Raw genomic sequence first — 17,960 nt, 5'->3', positions numbered from 1 at the left:
AGGTCAATACAGATGATGTTGCAACAAGAGAAGGAGAAAGAAGTGACATTGCAGATGATTATGCAAGGAATTCAAAAGATACAAGCAAAAACAGATAATATTGAAAAGAGAATGGAAAACATTGAAAAGAGAACAGAGAATATTGAGCAAAGAACTGAAAAGATAGATGAGAAAATTGAAAATATTCAACAGATGATGATGCAACATGAGGACAGACTTAAGAAAATTGAAGAACAAGATGTACAAGGAGATAAGAAGATTGGAGATATGATACCCGACTGAGTGAAGTTGAAAGAGACAAAAGCAGATCATTGGGATCACTGGGATGGGAAATTGATACATCAGAATTCTATCTTAGATTTCAAAATATAGAAGAAGGGTGAAAACCTTGCTGAAATGATGACAGAAATCTTGGCAGAAACATTAGAGATAACTAAAGAGAGGATGATGGATGGAATGGAGGAGGTTTTTCGTGTCTGCACAAGATATGCGATGAGAAATAGACTGCCAAGAGAAGTTCATATCAGATTTACTAAGAAAATAATTAAATCACAAATACTGCAGGCAGCAAGAGAGAAAACACTACAGTACAAAGGTAAAGAAATAGTGGTACTGAAACACTAGAAGAGTGAGAGAGATAAGAAGAGAATCTTTATTTTTGACTAAAGAGTTACTTAAGAGAGGAATAAATTACAGATGGCTGATACCAGAAGGCCTATGTTTACCTGGCAGGAACAAAGACACAGAAATTGAAAAAGCTGAGTTATTCTATCTGGAATACTTCAGAGGAAAGGAGGAAGATACAAGAAAAGAAGAGTCATTAATTGAATTCCAAGAGGAATGTATAGCAGTAATTAAAAAAGAAGAAGGGGCTGTAGGTGGTGTACCCAGAGAGCAATGAGAACCAAGATCTACTAGAGCAACAAATCCTTCTTATAAAGTCTAAAATGGATGAGAGAAAACAGATTACAATTAATATAAATGGACTTAATTCAGCTACTAAAAGAAAGAAAATATTTCATAAGATGGGAAATTAAAATTTGATATAATCTGCCTACAAGAAGTACATATTAAAAAAACAACATGACCATATATTGAAACAACAAAAATTAGGGAAATTATTTACAGCGTTGACACAGTGTAAAAAGAGAGGAGTGGTGTTATACATTAGAAACACAATCCCTGCGAAAGAAATATATACAGATGATGATGGAAGGATTTTATGGTGGAGATAACAGGACAATAATCTAAAGATACTTTGAATAACAATCTATGCTCCAAATGATAATCAAGAAGATTTTTACAGGAAATTGCATAAGAAAATAATTGTACTGGACTATGATAATATTTGTCTGATGGGAGATTTAATGGTATAATAAATGACAAATTGGATTATAAAACACAAAAACAGCAAAGAAAGGTAGAAAGACATTGCCAAAATCCTTCTTTCAAATGGTAGATGAGATAAACCTAAAAGATGCATGGAGAAAGAGAAATGCGGAAAGTAAACAATATACTTTTTATTCAAACAGACATGCATCATGGTCCAGAATAGATATGATATGGATGTCAACAGAATTGATCTCTAACACACAAGACATAGAAATAAAAGCAAGTACCTGGGCACATCACAATCCAATAACACTTGTATGGAAAGGACAAAAAAGGAGATGTAGATGGACTTTAAATAATACGATATTAAAGGAAAAAAACTTTAAACAGAAAATTGAGAGAGAATTGACTTTCTTCTTTAAAGAAAATTCAAAAGAGGATACATCATTACAGAACCTCTGGGACACAATGAAGTCTTATACAAGAGGCTTGATAATGGACTATACAAGGAAAAGAAATATAAAACAGAAAAAATCTTTAAAATATTGGAAGATGATGACAAGAGGTTGGAAAAAGAACTACAGAAATTTCCACAAAAAAAGAACATTAAAATTAAAATGGACATAACTAAACATAAAACGGGGCTAATGGAAAAAGAGGAAATACCAGAAAACATTAAAAATTCTAAGCAGAATTATTTTGAAGATGCAAATAAACCAGGCAGATGGCTAGCATATAAATTGAGAAAGGAAAGAGATTCGAGAAGGATACATCAATTGATAACCGAACAAGGACATGTATGCTATGGAAATGTAGAGAAGAAAAAATTATTCAAGATTATTATGGAAAATTGTACCATCAAGAGAATGTTCAGGAAGAAAGAATTCAACAATATCCACAGGAAGCAAATCTGCCACAGATACCCAAAGATATTGACATAATGTTAGAAAGTACCATAACGATGATGGAATTAATAGAAGCTTTAAAGAAGCATAATATTGGGAAAACACCAGGTCTGGACGGTTTGCCAGTGGAATTTTGTAAGACATTTCAGGAAACATTGAATCTTCACTTATTAGAAGTTATGAATGAAGTTATGACAAGCAAGAGAATACCCAAAACATGGTCAAAAGCATATATTACACTTGTACTGAAGGAGGACACAGATCCACAGCAAGTTAAAAATTACAGACCTATATCACTATTAAACTCAGATGATAAAATTTTTGCTTCAATTCTTGCAGAAAGATACTTAAATAATTTTATTCATTCTGATCAAAATGGATTTCTGCTGAAGAGACAAATTAAAGACAATATGAGAATAATTTTAGACACACTGGAATACTTTGAGGCACATCCCGAAAAGCAAATGGCTTTGATGTTTTTAGATGCACAAAAAGCTTTTGAAAATGTGAATTGGCATTTTATGCTGCTACAATTGGACCAAATGGGCTTTGGTAAAAAATTTACTCAAGCCATAGAAACTATATATTGTAAACAAACTGTAAAGGTTATGATAAACGGAAGGTTAACAGACTTTATAGATATAAGAAAAGGGACTAGACAAGACTGTCCACTGTCACCTCTGTTGTTTGTGTTAAAACTGGAAGTGCTGAATAGGAACATCAGAGAAGAAAAAGAAATAAAAGGAATGAAAATTTAAAAAGAAGAGTATACATTGCAGGCTTTTGCCAATGATCTGGTATTCATATTAGAGGATCCATTGGAGTCAGCACCTAAACTGACAGAAAAGATAAAACTGTGTGGGAAAGTAGCAGGTTTGAAAATAAAGATAAAACAAAGATTTTAACAAAGAACATGTTAGCAAGACAGAACAAAGAATTGGAGGAAGTTTTGAGGACCCAGGTCACAAATAAGGTTAAGTATTTAGGGATACACATAACACCAAGATGTAGCATGCTTAAGGAGGACAATGATCTTAAACTCAAACAACACATTGCGACAGACCTGATAAAATGGGAAAATTTACAGTTATCATTGATTTGGAGAATATTTACAATTAAGATGAATGTATTGCCTAGAATCTTATATTTATTCCAGACAATTCCAATCAGACTAGGAAAAGAATTTTTTTGAAGATCTAAACAAAATAGTGCTAAAATATATTTGGCAGGGGAAGAAAGCGAGAATAAAACTTAAACTGTTACAAGATGCAAGAATAAGAGGAGGATTTGCTTTGCCCATTTGGGAATTATATTACCAGGCGACGAGTTTGATGTGGGTAAAGGACTGGATATCACTAAGGAATACTAGATTTTGAATTTAGAAGGACATGACTTGCTGCTATGGTGGCATGCCTTCCACTGGTATAAGGGAACTAAAACCCAGGGGTATTTCAGAAGACATTATATTCGAGAAGCATTGTTTTTAAACTGGGAGAAGATAAAAAAGCAATATTATTTAAAAAATCCACTATGATTATCTACTATTGAAGCTTTTTCCTATCCAATAATATATAAAAAGGAACAAACAGTTAGATATGGTGAGATATTGAATGAAAATGGTGAACTTAAATCTATGCAAACATTGGAAGAACAAGGTGTAAAAATGAATTGGTTTTCATATTTGCATATACAATCTAGATTTGATAAAGATGTTAAAACAGGAGGTATCTATGATAAGTTGACTGATTTAGATAAAATTTTGACAGATACTGATGAAAAAGTAATTAAAAATCTTTACAGACATTTGTTGGAGTTTAAATTAGAGGAAGAACAAGTAAAAGAAACAATGATTGCATAGGGGAAAATTTTGGATATGGGATTGACTTAGATAAATGGCAAAAATTGTGGTCTCAAAATTATAAAATGACAACGTCAACTACATATAAAAAAATTTGTATAAGATGTTTTACAGGTGACATTTACCCCCAATGAGAATTGTGAGAATGTTCAAGAATAAATCGGATAAATGTTGGAAATGTCATCAGATACCTGGTTTATATTACCACATGAGGTGGACATGCTTGGATGCAAAAAGATATTGGACTATAATCCACACATGGTTGGAAAAAATAACAAAACAACACATAGACTTTACACCTGAGATATTTTTATTGGGAATTATACCGGAAATATATTGTAAAGAATTGAAATATTTGATTATAAATGTTTTAACAGTGGCTAGAATAGTATTTGCTAAGAAGCAGAAAAATGAAAAAATACCTATGCAGGAGGAAATTATTAAGAAAATCATGGACTGTGCCAAAATGAGTAAATTGACATTTGAAATTAGAGAACAAGAAGATAAACAATTTTATATGATATGGGACTTATTTTATCAATGGTTAGAAAAAAAGACATGGTAAAGAAATAAATTAGGAAGCTCGAACAATAAAAGTTAATAGACTGATATAGAATAGAATATAAAATATATAACCATTGGATGAATGTATAAGATTAAACCATAATGAAATTTAGAATATCTCATATACAATGATGGAAAAATAGTTCAGTCAAATGAATGATTAATAATTGATAGTACATAAACACATGTTAGATTGACAAGGTGAGAATTTATACAACTTGTGAGTAATGGTAAAAAAAGGATAGCACAAAAGATTGTAACCAACTAACACACTGTATGTATATAATTGAAATATTCTTTTTTCTATCTTTTACATTTCAAAGAAGACCAAACAATCAAAAATGGATACCCTATGAGAATGTGCTAAATACATGTCTACAAAATATTAATTAGCTTTTTCCCATATTTATACAGTGGTTTAAGAAATGAAGCTATTAAAACCATGAACTGGAAGCTGCAAACTTTTTGGCATCCTTAAAGTAAACATCACAAATCTTCTAAGAGCTAGATGCTCAAACTCTTGTTTGCTCGATATATGCAGAGGAAAAAAGGGTTAGGTTAAATAAACTTGTAGAATGTCTGAAATGTACCAAATGAGCACTTCATTTGGAATAGGAAATAATGAATTTAAATAATAATCCCAATACTTCATAAAATCTTGTTTGATAGAAATAAGGATGTCTAAAATAAAAATAATGATAATATTATGTAATAATATTAAATATAATAATAGCACATACTCTACTCTTTTTTGTTAATTATTTCCCATGGCCAGAAAGAACACACGATGTGCTAATTCCTCTTTATGAGTTGCTCCCTGTGGTTGAGGTCAGGTCTCAAAACAACGATGTAGCACTTTGGCAGGAATATGCATCCCAGTAATGCAGCACTGGAGGACAAGATGGAGAAGACCTCCACGGCTACCATGGCTTTTCCTTTTGTGCTCAGATAGGCTGGAAAGAAGGAGATCCACACACTGCAAAAGGCCAACATGCTGAAGGTGATGAACTTGGCTTCATTAAAGCTGTCAGGTAATTTACGGGCAAGGAAAGCCACAATAAAGCTGGTGATGGCCAAGATACCCATGTAGCCCAAGACACAGTAGAAGAAGAAAGCTGACCCCTCATTGCACTGTAAAACCATTTCTTGGAGCTCTGACTGCATGTCCATCTCAGGGAATGGGGGAGATGTTGACAACCAAAGAATACAAAGACACACTTGTAGGAGAGAGAATGAGAGGACAATAGAAACAGCTAATCTTTTCCCCACCCATTTCCTCATCTGAGAGCCTGGTTTAGTGGCCATGAAAGCCACAACCACAGTGATGGTTTTGGCCAGAACACTAGAAATGGCCACTGAGAAGGTGATTCCAAAAGTAGGTTGCCGGAGAAGGCAGATCACTTTGCCAGGTTGGCTGAGGAACAACAAAGAGGAGAGAAAGCAGAGCTGAAGAGAGACAAGTAGGGTGTAAGTGAGGGACCGGTTGTTGGCTTTGACAATGGGAGTATCCCTGTGCTTAATAAAAGTTCCAAGTACACAAGATGTCAAGAAGAAGAAATAAAGAGCTGCTGAGGCTAAAACAATTCCTAAGGTTTCTTCAAAGGTTAAAAATATGATTGGTTTCAGGATACATCCTTTCTTTTCTGTATTTGGATAATGATCTTCGGAACATTGAAAACAGTCATCCATATCTAAAAGAAAAGTCAAGGGATGTTTTTATATACTCCATATTTTTGAAAATAATATTCTTTATGGGTGCCAAACATTATCCCTCTCAAGTTTTTCTATTGGTTACCATATTGGATTATGTTTTTAGGGAAGGGCAGTTTTCCATCATTGTATTAGTTGGGACCACCATTAAAGAAGCACAATCGGAAGGGCAATTATTCTATGAAATACAGTTCTCTCGGGCAGTTTCAAATTTATTAAAATTTAGACCATTTGACTTTTCCCATTTCTCCAAAACATGGAGAGGAAATACGTAAGGGTGTATATAAGAGCTTAGCTCTTATGGAAAAACTTGAATTTAGAATGATAGATTGTTATTCACAGGTATAGAAATGAATATTCACCTTAAAGAACTCACAATACTATTTGCTATTTTAAAGCAGTATATTACAATTGGTTTAGGTGTATCTAATGAGAACTTGCTGGAATGTCTAACCTACCCTTTTGATCTGAAATCTTCCCTTCTGGACATGGAACACAGTCATAGCAGCAGAATTGCTTTCCTTCGACCTCCTTCTTCCAATATCCAGGGGAGCAATGGTCATTACACAGAGAAATTGGAAGAACCTGATGATAAATATAAAAGATTTTTGCAAAGGGAGATTTAAAAAATCAATTAATCTAGCAGAATCCAATCTGGGACAGTCACTTGCACCAAAGGTTGATCAGTGACTGACTCAGAGTAGATTGTTCAATATTATCCTGGGATCCCTCCATTCCTGAGTTATTAATTGTTCTCTTTTATTGGGGAAATTAATCCTTTACTTCCTAGAGGAATACTGTATATCACCTAGCTGGATTTATATTATACATTAAAAGTTGTTGAAATTAGAATGATGATGAAAAGGGCCTCTTTGAAAAAGGCAAGGTGAGTAAATAAATATTCATGAAAATGTTATGGAAATGATGCAGTTCCAATGATTTGAAAGGCACTTGCAATCAAATATGAAAACCAGACTTTTACATTGCAACATCATTTTGTCAGTTTCATGAATGCTTAATCTTGGGGCTACATTTGTTCAAAGTATGCCATTTTTTCTTATAAACATAAAAATTAGATTTCTAAAGAAGCTTTGCTCAGTATAATTTAAGAGATCAAGGCCTCTAGCTGGAATTGTAATGGCTCAAGATACAGTCCACAAATGAGTCCATACCTGATTAAACGCTGGGTGCCAGACAATCAAATCTTCATCAATGAATAATTCTTTGCCTGTTGGAGAACTCGGATGCATTATTCCGACTCTAACTCTTTGAAAAGACCGATTGGGGAATGTGATGAGGTTGATGATATCAAATCCACCCATTACTTCCCCTTTTTCATTCAGGGAAACTTTCTCTCCAGCCGAATTGTTAAAAGAAATGCCATGTAGAAATGGATGGAGCTATGTAAAAGAGAACAAAGAGAGAGAGAGAGAGAGAGAGAAAGAGTTCAAAGGATAATACAGGTAGTCCTCTATTTACAACAGTCCTTTTAGTGGCCATTCAAAGTTATTATGGAATGAAAAAAATGACTGTTTTTCACATTTATGACCTTTGCCATCTTCTTTTTTTTTTTAACAAATTTTATTAATTTTTAAAAACATACAAACACACAAGACATAGAAACATAAAAATCTCTTTTCTGAAGGTTGCCTAGTCCCAGGTTAAAACTCTTCGTACAGACACAAAATCAAATTCATATTCCATTTATATACCATTCCATATCTTAATAACATTTTCAATTTTCTATATAGCTTCTCCTCTCTTTTAAATTTTCTCAATTTTATTTTATTTGTTTATCTCATCTCAATTCAAATCATAATATTATTCTTTGTCTGTTCTACTTCCAGCTATCCATTTATCTTTCTTCTTTAAAGAAGACTTCTCCTGTACACTAATTGGAGTATGACGCCTTTATCTCTTTCCCCTACATTAATAATATTTAATATAGAATACATAGCTTACATTGGGATTCTGTTTGGTACATTCTAAAATTATACAATATTATCAATACCAATACAAATCTATTCATTAATATTAATGTTCATTTATTTCTTAAACACTTAGCAGATTATTTTTCAATTAAATCACATACTTTTATGGGAGCACCTACTTTCCAAGATTATCCCCCACACACACATCACATATTTTAAATCATTATTTCATTAGGCTGTTCCTCCTTCTCCTACTCCAAGTCTCTCATTTCAAAAAAAAAATTCCACTAGGACAACATAGTCTAATCATTAATATTAACAATCTTAAACATTTTACCCATTTCAGTTAAATACCATACCTTTATGGGAACACTTATGCTTTCCATGATTATTTCCCCTCCATGTCACATATCTTAAGTCATTGTTTTATTATAGTGTTCCCCTTTTCTTGACAAAAATTTCACTAAGTTATACTAAATATATCATCACATTTTAAATTGCATATTATTTCCAATTTTCTATAATCATTTCTAAGTACAAATATAAAAATACAATAATACAATCTTGTGTATTTTTCCAGAATCCCTTTCTCAGTAAATTTTACCCATTATCTCTAAAAAAAACCCTTTGTTTCTTTACATCTTGCTCCCCACCATTGAGACTTCTCATCCCTTCCTTCCTCCCATGCTTATTCTTCTCCTCGTCCTCTTTACCCCCTTGTATCTCCACCTCCCTTTTATTCTGCTTTTCTCCTTTCTGTTGTTTTCCAAAATAGTGTCCCCTTTTCATCTTATTCTTCTCTTTTTTGGTTATTTTTCCAAGTCTTAAAGTCTTCTTTTCCTTTTTCTCTTTCTCCTTTCCTTCCCCAGCCAAAGTCACTTGTTCATTGAAGATGGCTTCTTCTTTGTCCCAGTCATCCTGTTGCGCATTCAGCTTTACATATGTACAAACTGCCATTTCTAAAAATTGAAAAAGAGTGCCCAAAGCATCCTTCCCTTCTTGCTTTTCTTTTTCATATTTTTGATATACAAGTTTCAATCCATCCACAAGTGATGCCATTATAAAGAGAAAAAGTTTCCAAACAAGCAACCACCCAAGAGCTTTAATCAGAGGTAATTCTCAAAAGTTCCAAAGTCACCAAACAATCCAAACAAGCTGTTTCTTTTAAATACTTTTCAAATACTTTCTCCTTCTTCACTTTCTCTTTCTGGGGTTAAAGTTTAATCACAAAGTTCCATTTAGGATATCTCTTTTAAAAGTCTTATTAATATTTAATAACTCTTTAAAGTTCTAGGCAATCTTCTCCTTACTTTCAAATTCTGCTCCAATTTTTTTTTCCTCTCCCTTCCCACTCACAGCAAAAAAGATTCCTTTTTTAAAAAAATGTTCAGAAATCCATAACCCTTCAGCATTTAAATTCCTCCATTGCAGGTTTTCCAATTTCTTTTATGGTTCCATCTGCTGTCACGTTAGGAAGGAGAGTTAAAAAAGAAAAAAAACTTTCCCTTTTAGAGTTCCATTCGCTGCTTGCAACTCTCTCTGGAAACAATGTATTTTTAGCAACTTTTCAAAAATCCAGGGTACTTTCTCTCTGCTTTGCTCTGTCCTGGTCAAAAACAACTTTGACAACTCTTCCAACTTTCTCCCTCCAGCACAATCTTGTCCGGCTGTAGGTTTCTTCGTGGAGGCCATTACAGACTGCCGCTCGTCCGCCTTGGGAAAAGGGGGTTTTGCCGGCTGGGGAGGGGGTCTGCGACACCCCCAAACCCCTGTCCGGATCCCCCCTGTCTTCAGCTGCCCCTACAGGGCAGCTATATCCCCCAGATCCAAACGGATCGGGGGAACCTTGGCGGCGAGCGCAGAAGGGATCGCGCAGTATCGCGAATCCCTGCCGCCGCCGAAACCTTGCAAACCGGAAGTCCGACCTTTGCCATCTTCTGACAAGCAAAGTCAATGGGGAAGCCAGATTCCCTTAACTATATTGTTACTTAACAATATAGTAGTTTCTTAATATTCACACCTAACTGGATTTTATAAGCAGAAAATATTAAGACTTCCCACCATAAGTTAAAACGGTAATTCTAAGACAAATTTCTGATTGAAATACAAGAATTTTCCAATGAAGAGAGAATACCTGCCAAGGCTGCAGATATGGAAGGTCAGATTTTCTACCCATCATTGTTTTTTTCTTATTGAACCCCGATATGAATAATGCTTGCAAAGCATGAGCCACAGTATAAACAGCATTGTAGACAGTGTAGCTTTGGCCAGTCATTTCCATTTCAAACACAGGTGCAGGAAGATCCTCCAGTTTGTTCTCTTCCAGGCACTGCCAATTGGACGTTTCTTGTAATTCTGATTTTGAGAGTGAACAATCAAATAATTGTTCCCAAACATCTTGCAGAAACCCATCTTTATAGCCTGAATGAGGGTTGATGGTCTGAAGAAATTCCTTGAAACCTACAACTGCTCTTGAATGAACACTGAAGGAAATAGCCCCATGGAACATCTGGAGATCCCAACTGATTTGAAAGCCTGAGAGCACAAAATCAATCTGTGCAGTCATGATCCACACATTTCTCAATAATGCAGTTTGCTTGTTTTCAGGATCTGCTACAAACATGATAGCTCTGAGCCCTGTAATTGTCAACGATTCTCCATAGACAAGAAATGTGGTGGTATTGCTATTCCTCATATTAGTGAAAATACTTGAGAATATGTGATAAAGTTCTGTACAGTGTTCTATGTGGATTAGTTGTGAAAGCCTTTGTATGAATGATGAACAGATTCCATTTTGTGAAAGTATGGGCTGCATTTTCTGTAAAAAACGTTCTCCATTATTGTTATCTGTAGTAAATATCCCAATCCATGTCCATCTAAAATGATGAAGCAGTTGAATAATCCCAATATATTGATGGTCCTCTTTTGGGACCATGAAATGAAGTGAAGATTGCTTCCTGGTCTGAAACTCCTCTTGGTCTATTGAGCCATATGTCAGCTAAAAGAAAGCAGAGTAATATTTTGTTCAGTCATTCACTCAGATCTGATCTTTCTGGGTCTAGTTTTCCTGTAAACAATAGCCAAGGAAGGATTTTTTTCCCTCTCTATTTTGTTTAAAATATTAATATAGTATGGAATTTCTATGAACTATTACAAACACATTACAATAGTTCATTTGGTTGAACAGGAGCAGGGTGTGCTACATTTAAATCTTCCCTCTGATATGGAATGATTCTAGATAATTACTTGTATGATTGGCACTGTAGCTTTAGAAATGATGATTAAGGTGTCTAGAATATCTTAATACAAATCTAAGTCTAATACCTGATTCTCAGTAATTACATCATAACAACAAGGTATAGAATTTTTCTGCTCATCTCCTCCATACTGACCTGTGGAACCTTGTAGAAACCTGCAACTTCAGCTATATTAGATGATGTATCAGAACCTAAGCCTCCAATGATGGCCATGAGATTCTTCCGGCTATCACATCTGTAGTTAGGGACAAATTCCTGGGATTTGAAAAGCAGGTCCAGGGTGGTGCGATAGGTCATCCTTGAATTGTAGTAACTGTCATAGATGTGGAACCCGAGAGTGATGTTAGGTAAGAACTGGGTGTCTTCGTTGATCTTCTTTACAGCAAAGGCCAAGGCAAGCATGTGTTGGTAGAATTTGGTTATTACACTGAAAATAGATTAAGCACACTTTTTCAAAATAATAATAATTTTGCAAATTGTTTTAGGAGGGTCAGTATATAGCTGACTACTGAAAAACCTGTTTCTGATTGAAGTATTGATTAATTGTATAATCAGGCTAAATATACTTATTTTGTAATCAGGCCAAATATGCTTTGCACACAATTTATTTCTTTTTATTTTTTTCCAGAAAGTTAATAATTACAAGACATACTGTGTTAATTTCTGAAATTTTAACCTCAGTGTTCAGTGTTCAACTAGAAAGCTGTGGCTTGTTGTTTTCTCTGTTGATTTAGTATTCTAGGAACTATAGATTAAGGGTGAGGTTCTCTCTAAACCCATACACCTTGCTCATGTGAATTGTTTAAGTTCTTAAGGGATATTCCATGAGTGCTCATAATTCTTAGTTCCACCAAAGTCAATATCTAAGGTGTGTGGCCACTTTGGCTGCAAAAATAGAAATATTAAAACACCTTTAGTCTATCTTACCATTCCTTTCCTGTTTAGTAAAACAGAATGTCAATAGATTTAATTGTTTCCATATTTATGTCTGTAGATTCTCAGTCATCCTGGTTATGGTTGTCCCAAAGATATTTTCCAAAAGGCAATTGGAGTTTCTTAATTTTTTATTTGAAAGATTTCACTTCTCATCCAAGAAACCTCCAGATTTGAACCAGAATTGAGACAGAACAAGAAGTTTTGTGGATGAGAAATGAAATGTTTCAAAGAAAAACCAAGAACATTCAGTTGTTGTTTTTTTTTGGAAAAGCACCTTTATTTTTGTGTTGTGAAATGTGGCAGAGCTGCTTTTTTTTGCATTCTTCTTTCTGATAATTTCCATGCAATGAAATATGCTTTACTTACAAGAATGTTAATGAAACAAGCACAAAGATAGTTCCCTCTTCTCTCACCGTGAGAAAACTTGCAAAACACAAAGAATTCTTACATTTACATGAAATACTCTACATTTTCTCTACAACAGTCATATAAACGATTCTTTGATATGCATGCAAGGTCAAATGATTCAAAGGAAAATTTTTACATTGGTGAATCATAAAGGTTGAGAAAAGGATGTTGGTTGAATGGAGTTTGAAAGTAATGGTAAACCAAGTGTGACATCATCCCACCGATGATGAGGTCCCCAGGTTGATACCACTCATGTGGAACAGGGAAGGCATCACTTGCAGGACAGCTCAAAGGAACTGCTTTGTGCATCTGGAATACCAGGTGGATCGATTTTATGGTTCTCTGTGTATGGAAAAAGTGTCTGAGTCTATCTTCAAGGAGAACTTCTGGCAGGAAGAGAACTTTTTGGAAATGAATCTCACAGAGTCAGCATTACCACTTCCTTCCCCCGTGTGGCTCTTGAAGTATTCATGTGGATTGTTTCTCAATTTCTATTCCCTTCTGTGCAGAACATTTGATATTTTGGTCTGCTAAAATAATAGAATGACTGTAGTTATTTATAAGGGACATAATTGGCATGGAAACACTAACCACCTGGTAATGTTTTCTTAACATGTGTGATGAACAACTTTCTTTCTTTAGAGTGACATAATAAGTGACTGGTGCTTAATCTATTTTGAAAATAGTGGAGAAATAGAATTGGGAAGTTTGAAGTTAAAACATAGCACTAATTCTAGAAATCAGGAATGTTTGATGAAATGGTCAGATGTCAACTATCTGTTACAGATTAGCTGGTCTTGATTTCAAAATCCTTTGGAAACTAGATAAAACTTCCAGTTCCAAATCATGCTTGCCATGGTGTTTCCTGTGACATTACAGAAGCCAAACTGTTATTTTAAAGAGTATTGATGCTTTTGAACTTTGCTGTTAGGGGAGACTCCTGATAATTCTTTGGTGGCCAAGAAAACAAAGTTTGAAGAACTATCTTCTCCCCACCCCGCCACCTCAGCTGCTGTCCCTGCTAGTCCATGGAACCAGAAAAGTTGTGGACTGCTGATCTATGGAGTTCCTTTGTTGAAAACATTTTGATGGCACATAATCAATCAATCAAATCATTGAAATATTAGGAATTGACTTCTGCAGAAAGTTGTGATGACATGGACAACTGTTGGCATTCTATTCTATTATTAATCTCTTGTTCCTTTCATCCTTGATTATAAATTTAGAACTAAAATCCAATAGTATTGAACAATATTTATTTGTATTGTTTTATGTCTAAGCTAAGCCTAAATCAAATATATATAAAAAACCCAATATAGCCTGGCAAAGAGTAGTGTTTCCTTTTTTGAATTAGAAGACAGACCATGCAGCCACAGAACACATTACAGCTTGCTTTGAGTTTTTATTTCTTTGAAGATTTTGAAAGATTTGTAGATACATAATCCTATCCACTTCTGCATTTACAGTTTCTGATTCAGAACATACTTGCATAAATGTTCAAAGCCCATAGGAAGAATCAAGACTTCAGTTCCTTGTACAGTGTTTTCAGGAGTGGAGTTATACTTATCCTGTTTCCCTGAAAATACGACCTACCCTAAAAGTAAGTCCTAGCTTGATTTTTACTGTGCATTCAATATAAGCCCTAATTCAGATCTCGCCAACTCCAGAGTGCACAGATAAAATTTAAGCTAGAGTGGGTCTGGGGGGCTGGAGCTTCCCTACTACTTATCTTTGGACAGTTATAGCCTGGCCTCACACATCCTGACACCTGCCTTTCCAGCCCATTTCTTCTGCAGCCAGCAAGGCTGGCAAGGCTTTCCTGAAGGCCTCTGGAGCTCATACCAAAGCTCAGGATCTGTCTGGAGCTCTGTAATTGGCTGCAGAGGCCTTCAGGAAAGCCTTGCTGGCCACAGAAGTTCCTGAATGTCTCTGACAGTGAAAAGGAGGCCAGGGTTAACATAAGCAAATGAGGTTAGTCAGTGGATGACATCCCTCGAAAATAAGACTTGGTGCCTTTTTTGGTGACAAAAAAATAAAACAGGGTCTTATTTTTGGGGAAACATGGTAGTTTTGATTATATGCTACCAACTTAATATTTATTTTGGGTTAATTTAATCCCTGATCAAGGCTGCAGAACAATGGAAAAGAGAGCCATTTGTTATGATCAGGATTCAATTTTTTATTAGATCCATTCATGTACAAAGTCCATTTGTACCTAATAAAAATACAGTTACTTTGGATGAAAGTTATAATCCTTAACTGCATCTCAAATACAAGTTACATCCTTTCCGTTGATTTAAGGATTCATTGTAACCTACAATCTGAACAGGGGTGCCTAAATCTTTTGACATCAAATGACATAAAACCATTTATCTGAAATGGTATAGAGGGTTTCCTCTTTGAGCAGGGGGTTTATATATACTGGCTCGAAGATCTTTCAGGTCCCTTCCAATTCACTTATTCTGTTAATTTTGCTGGGAGTTATTTAACCTGTATCCTAATGTAACCAACATTCGGTTTGTATCTTATGACTTCAATCTACACATGAAACTAACTTTTGCTCTACTTCCTTTGCAATCTAATTTCTGATCTTTCAAATCAGAATCATTTGTACATTCAAAGTAGTATTAACTCATAGAAAAGGAGTGGACAAGGTTTGTATTTATTAAAAGGTCTATCACACATTGGCATGAAAGATAAGAGGTCCCACATTATAGTCTCGAAAAGAAAGGCAATGCTAAATGCTAGGGATTTGCTTTTTATCTTAGGATATTTTCCCATCTTTTTATTTTTCATTCCATTTCAGATTTATTTTAATAAAAAAAATTAAATTATATATTTCCATACTGTGGAATGGAGGGAAGCTGTATGGATTTGTCAGTCTAAGGTTCACATACTATCTTTAAACAATCCAGAAATCAAATCCCAAATTGTTTCCATTTGAATTCATTTAGCATGTGTGCATTGGTTTGAAATTTGACCATGGTTTGCATTTTGAAGGACATATGTATGTATGTATGTATGTATGTATGTATGTATATGTATATGTATATGTATATGTATTTATATATATACACATACATACATACATAGATACATACATACATACATACTGGAATATGTGCTTCAAAAAAACACAGGGTGAAAATTCTTGCCATATAGTCACAGAGAAGATATTTACTTAAAAAGCAGAAAGAGCTCACTAATTGCCTCATCAGAAAAGTTAGATATGAAGAAGGGGGAGATTAGGAGAACTACCAAGAGACCATTTCAGTTTTTCTTCAGCCTTTCTTCTCTGAATGCTAAATACTCTTTCATTAAGTGATCTTAAAGATGCTTTTTCAAAAAAACAACAACAACTGGACTTTCCTTTGTGGGAGATGTTTTTCCTCAAGAAAAAGCAATTCCATCTGCCATTTGAAAAAGCACTTTCGGGACAACCATGACCTGGATGACTGAGAATCTCCATAGACATCATTAAGTGATACTCTGGCGTATAATTTTAACACAGACAGTCTGACTGACTGACTGACACCAGTCCTGCTAGGGCTTGTGTTAATTCTTGGGTTGAATCAGAAACTAGGAATATGAATGTTCCTATCTGCTGGCCATAAGCATGGCGCAGAAGGATAACTAATGCCCAATTTGACAGAAATTTATTATGCCATTGTTTATTTTTCAGGATAGTGACTCTGCAATTTGGCTTTAGATGTTTCCTTAGCCTCAATGTTGAGAAGAAGACCACTTCCAGGCCTTTGAGAGTTGCAGTCCTCGAGAGAGTTTCCCACAAACTAGCTCAGCTCTTTATACAGATTAACTAATTTCAACTTTCTCTGGAATTTGCTGGCATGGAACCTGAATAGCTTGGAGGACATGAGAATGGTTTAGAGCAGTTAGCACAAAAAAAAAACAAAAAAAAAACACAAGCTTTATTTATATCTCTAGAGTCCCAGTGTGCTTTTCCCTACTGCTGAAAATGAGCAAATATGCAGGCACATACATATATACACATACACATATACATAAATATATAGATATACCTTTAAATGCATTGGCATTTAATGCAACTCCAGTGGATTTATTATCCTTGTTATAATTATCCTTTAAAATATGTTTCTCTCTCTGTCTCTCTCTGTCTCTGTCACTCTCTGTCTTCATCTCTGTCTATATATCTGTGTGTGTGTGTGCGCGCGCGCGTGCACACGTGCGCTAATCACACAGGCACTTCAATGTTCCCCAAATGCTTATCTTTCCCCTCCCCTTATTTATGTCTCTTTGTCTGCCCTGCACCTTGTATTGTAGGATGGCAAATGTACCCAGAACTGCATAGACCTGGGTCTGTGTACTTAACCCCAGAAAGCCTCAGCTGCCACAGCTCACCCCAGAGAGTTCTAGCAAGAATCTGTTTACCAATCTTTCCCAGTTCCCCATGCAGATTTTTCTCCTTTTGTGCCAGCGATCAGGGCCAAAGCAAAAATGCCATGCTGCCTTTGCTGCCTCCTTTAAAAAAATATAGATTAACATAGATCTTTATTTAGAATAGAATAGTATTCTTTATTGGCCAAATGTGATTGGACATATAAGAAATTTGTCTTTGGTGCATATACTCTCAGTATACATAAAGGAAAAAAATACATTAACCAAGATACAACACTTAGTGATAATCAAAGGTTACTAATGAGCAATCAAATTATACTAGGAAACAAATAAAAAATATAAATTGTAAAGATACAAGCAACACAGTTATAGTCATAGGTAGGTTACAGGAAGGATGAAAAGAAGAATAGTAATACAGTAAGTAAATTGACAGTGTTGTGGGGATTAGTTGTTTAGCACAGCGATGGCATTCGGGAAAGAACTGTTTTTGTGTCTAGTTGTTCTTGTGTGCAGTGCCCTATAGCATCATTTTGAGGGTAGGAGTTGAAACAGTTTATGTCCAGGATGTGAGGGGTCTGTAAATATTTTCACAGCCCTCTTTTTGATTCGTGCAGTATACAGGTCCTCAACAGAAGGCAGGTTGGTAGCAATTGTTTTTTCTGCTGTTCTAATTATCCATTGA

General features: G+C 34.9%; 1 protein-coding gene across 1 annotated transcript in view; it reads right to left on the bottom strand.

Annotated features, from left to right (window-relative positions):
- Window positions 1-5,319: 5,319 nt before the first annotated feature.
- Window positions 5,320-17,960, bottom strand: part of LOC113451748 (vomeronasal type-2 receptor 26-like) — a 37,570-nt gene continuing 24,929 nt past the window's right edge. The window contains exons 3-7 of the mRNA XM_087916191.1: window positions 11,693-11,984; window positions 10,435-11,298; window positions 7,542-7,769; window positions 6,828-6,954; window positions 5,320-6,350 (exon numbers count right to left, since the gene is read on the bottom strand). Coding sequence (XP_087772317.1) covers window positions 5,452-6,350; window positions 6,828-6,954; window positions 7,542-7,769; window positions 10,435-11,298; window positions 11,693-11,984 — 2,410 coding nt within the window. The 3' untranslated portion in view covers window positions 5,320-5,451. The remainder of the gene's footprint in view (window positions 6,351-6,827; window positions 6,955-7,541; window positions 7,770-10,434; window positions 11,299-11,692; window positions 11,985-17,960) is intronic.

This window comes from Pseudonaja textilis, chromosome Z (genome assembly GCF_049901715.1).
Source record: "Pseudonaja textilis isolate UNSWEBS1 chromosome Z, rPseTex1.2, whole genome shotgun sequence".
Taxonomy (NCBI): domain Eukaryota; kingdom Metazoa; phylum Chordata; class Lepidosauria; order Squamata; family Elapidae; genus Pseudonaja; species Pseudonaja textilis.
Note: the sequence above shows the minus strand (reverse complement) of the source record. Positions and strands in the feature narration are given on the sequence as shown.